The sequence below is a fragment of the Buceros rhinoceros genome, unplaced genomic scaffold (genome assembly GCF_000710305.1).
Source record: "Buceros rhinoceros silvestris isolate BGI_N320 unplaced genomic scaffold, ASM71030v1 scaffold11096, whole genome shotgun sequence".
Taxonomy (NCBI): Eukaryota; Metazoa; Chordata; class Aves; order Bucerotiformes; family Bucerotidae; genus Buceros; species Buceros rhinoceros.
This window is the reverse complement of record NW_010417008.1, coordinates 167,762-170,532: the sequence shown is the minus strand read 5'-3', so window position 1 is coordinate 170,532 and position 2,771 is coordinate 167,762. Positions and strand designations below refer to the sequence as shown.

The following is a 2,771-nucleotide window of genomic DNA, read 5'->3' as shown; positions in this document are numbered from 1 at the left end:
GTGGTGGTGGTGAGCACAGCAGCAAGAGCAGGCGAGATGGAAAGAACACATCTGCCAAAACAGGCCTTCGAATGTATATTTTTAGCATCAAGAGTTCCTTAGTTATAAATTAACCGATTTTGCTCTATGGGTTTGAGAAAGTGAATGCAAGGGAAGAAGTTAGGAATTATTAATGTCTGTCTTCTGTAGCCTTCCGTTGGACCATGCTTTTCCTTGTTTTGTAGCACTTTGCTTTGAGGACAAATACGATAAATGCAAGAAAAATGGAAGCCTTTTGTAGTACTCCTGAACAGCGTGCATTTGCCACAGAGCTGGGAGATGCTTGGCCATATCGGCAGGCGTAGGTGTTCTGTGAAACACCGCGTTCTTTTGTGCAAGATGTGGCCATTCAGCAGCCAGTAGAAGCCACGAGCGCTACAAGTGTTCCTAGCATGCCAGGCTGGAATTGTCCAAAACAATGAACAGCGTGCTGGAAGAAAGCCCAGGGAAACTGTTGACTTTTGGCATAATTGCTTCCTATTGCAACTGAAGCTCCGTAGCCGTCCTTGGCAAATCTTGGGAATAAAGACCCGTGTGGAATGACGCCGCAGCGGCGGCGGCGGGAGGAGCAGCCCGAGGAGGATGGCCTTCCTGCGTTTGAGGGAAGGTTCGTGGAAAAACTTTCGAAGTAGCATTGCCACTGTTGTTGGGCAGAATGAAATAGATTTAGACGGGTCATTTGTGCTCTTCTGTAAAACAATTGTGGTTCTTGTCCTGAGCATGTCTTGTTTCTGCCCTTTGTGGAACATGTGGAGGCTTCAGAGGGACTTCTGATTTTTTGACAATTCATCACTACCAGTTTCTATCAGTTCTAGCTCTTTAACGATTACACAGTAACTGTATTAGTTAATGTTTTCCTCCATTATTTGATTTCCTGGATTTCCCCCATGTTTTATATGAATTAATTATATTGATGTTAATGTAAATTAATCACCATTTATCCTGTGTAACACTAATTGAAGTGCAGAGAATTTCTCAGTAGATCCTGATGAAGTAAAGCAGATTCAACTTATTCTTTTGAAACTGTGATTAAGTAGTGATGCATCACCGCTCATCACACAAACTGGCAATTCTTCCTTTTTGTCTCTCCCCCCCCCTTAATCATAATAAATTCTGCTAATGTGCTAGAGAGCTCCTGAATGAAAACTCTTGCCCTACCTGGAAAATCCCCTTGGAACACATTACGTTTGTGTTTTGTTTGGCGTATGTTCTTTTCTTTGTGAGCTCTAGTCCTGCATTATGAGACAATCTCACCGAAGGAGCTCCTGTCTAGTTTGCTTATCAGCATTTCACTGTGGCGTCTGCCCATTCTGAAACTTGAAAGGGTGTTCACATCTCTTCCAGGGCTCTCTTCCCATTAATATGTCTAATTACTTTTTCAGCTTATTTACTTTCTGAGCATCTTTCAGAGAGGGTGGCATGGTAAAGACAACATACAGAGATATGAACTATTTCTTTCTTTTTATTTTTTTATTTTCCTTACAGTAAAGCTGTCTGCGGTAGCAGTGATCAGCCCCCTCACTGTTTTGTTGTAAACTGCTGGGGTGTTGGTATGGCCAGGGATTACTTCTTTCACCATCTTGTGACATCAGTATTTGAAATGTGGGTTTTAGCAAGTCAAATTCAAACTAATGTGTGTTACCTTTACATTAAACAAATGCTTTAGTAGATCTACTTGTCCAGATCCCTGATATGGAAATGAGCTGTATTAGAGAGCCAAGACAGTATGGTTTATGAGGTGCAGGATGACATGAGTCATTTTATAGTTTTTTAGGGGAAAAAATATTTGTCCCTGACAATTTTTTGCTCTTGAAAATATTTAATGGTACTCTAACAGATGAGTGCATTCTCAAGTGGAAGTGTTACCGACGTGGTGTTCTGGAAGACCTGGCTTCTTGCATCTTGTTTGCATTTGATATCTTCAGGACTGGCAAGTCAACACTGGACGGGCTCTGCTGCGGACTCCAAGCTGTCATGTCACAGCTTGGAGCTGCTGAGCTAGCGTAGCTGTTGTCAGCACAGTGCCTTTTGCTGAAAATGCTCTGAGAATGAAGATGTGAAAGTACTTTGATTCTTAACGTAGGATGCATGTCTTTTAAAGGAGTGTATCTTTCATCCCCAGCTTTATTCTTGCACGGTGTTTCCTTTTTGTTTCCAGCACCTTGTCATTGTTAAGTGGTCTCACGGTTGTGTACACACAGGTACTCTCAGGCTCGCTCCCCCCATTACAGAAGACAGCTTTTTCTCTCCCTTGGCTGCGTTTTTGTGCACAAATTCTCAGGCATGTCAGTTTTCCAAGATGGATTTTTTCACAGCTGCTTCAACTCAGATTTTTCTCCCAGCTCTCACTAAACACATCTGTTCACGCTGACTAAAAGGTTTGGAAAAGTAACTGTCCTTTTTTTTGCCCCATCCTTTAAAGGCTGCTACGTGTGCCACCAGGAGATTGAGGGGTGTCAGTCTTTTGGTCAGGAGGAACCTTGGTAGTTCAGCTGTCTTCAGTCCTGTTATTTCTTGCTGATGAAGCTTTTTTCCTCCCTTAGGAAACACTTAGGTAAAACTATCTAGGATAATGTATAGGAAAAATGAGGGTGTGGGGCCGTTCCTCATACACTGATGGGATAGTTTTTTGCTTTGCTTGCCTTTTTTTTTTTTTTTTCCTGCTGTTAAGGGTCAAGGGACCGATTTACCTCGATTTCCCTTAACGGAATCCCTCTTTCCTGATAGAGACA

At 42.4% G+C, this 2,771-nt stretch overlaps 1 protein-coding gene across 1 annotated transcript in view; it reads left to right on the top strand.

Moving 5' to 3' along the window:
• The first annotated feature begins 578 nt into the window (after positions 1 to 578).
• Positions 579 to 2,771, top strand: part of DNM3 (dynamin 3) — a 146,992-nt gene continuing 144,799 nt past the window's right edge. The window contains exons 1-2 of the mRNA XM_010138017.1: positions 579 to 646; positions 1,525 to 1,589. Coding sequence (XP_010136319.1) covers positions 579 to 646; positions 1,525 to 1,589 — 133 coding nt within the window. The remainder of the gene's footprint in view (positions 647 to 1,524; positions 1,590 to 2,771) is intronic.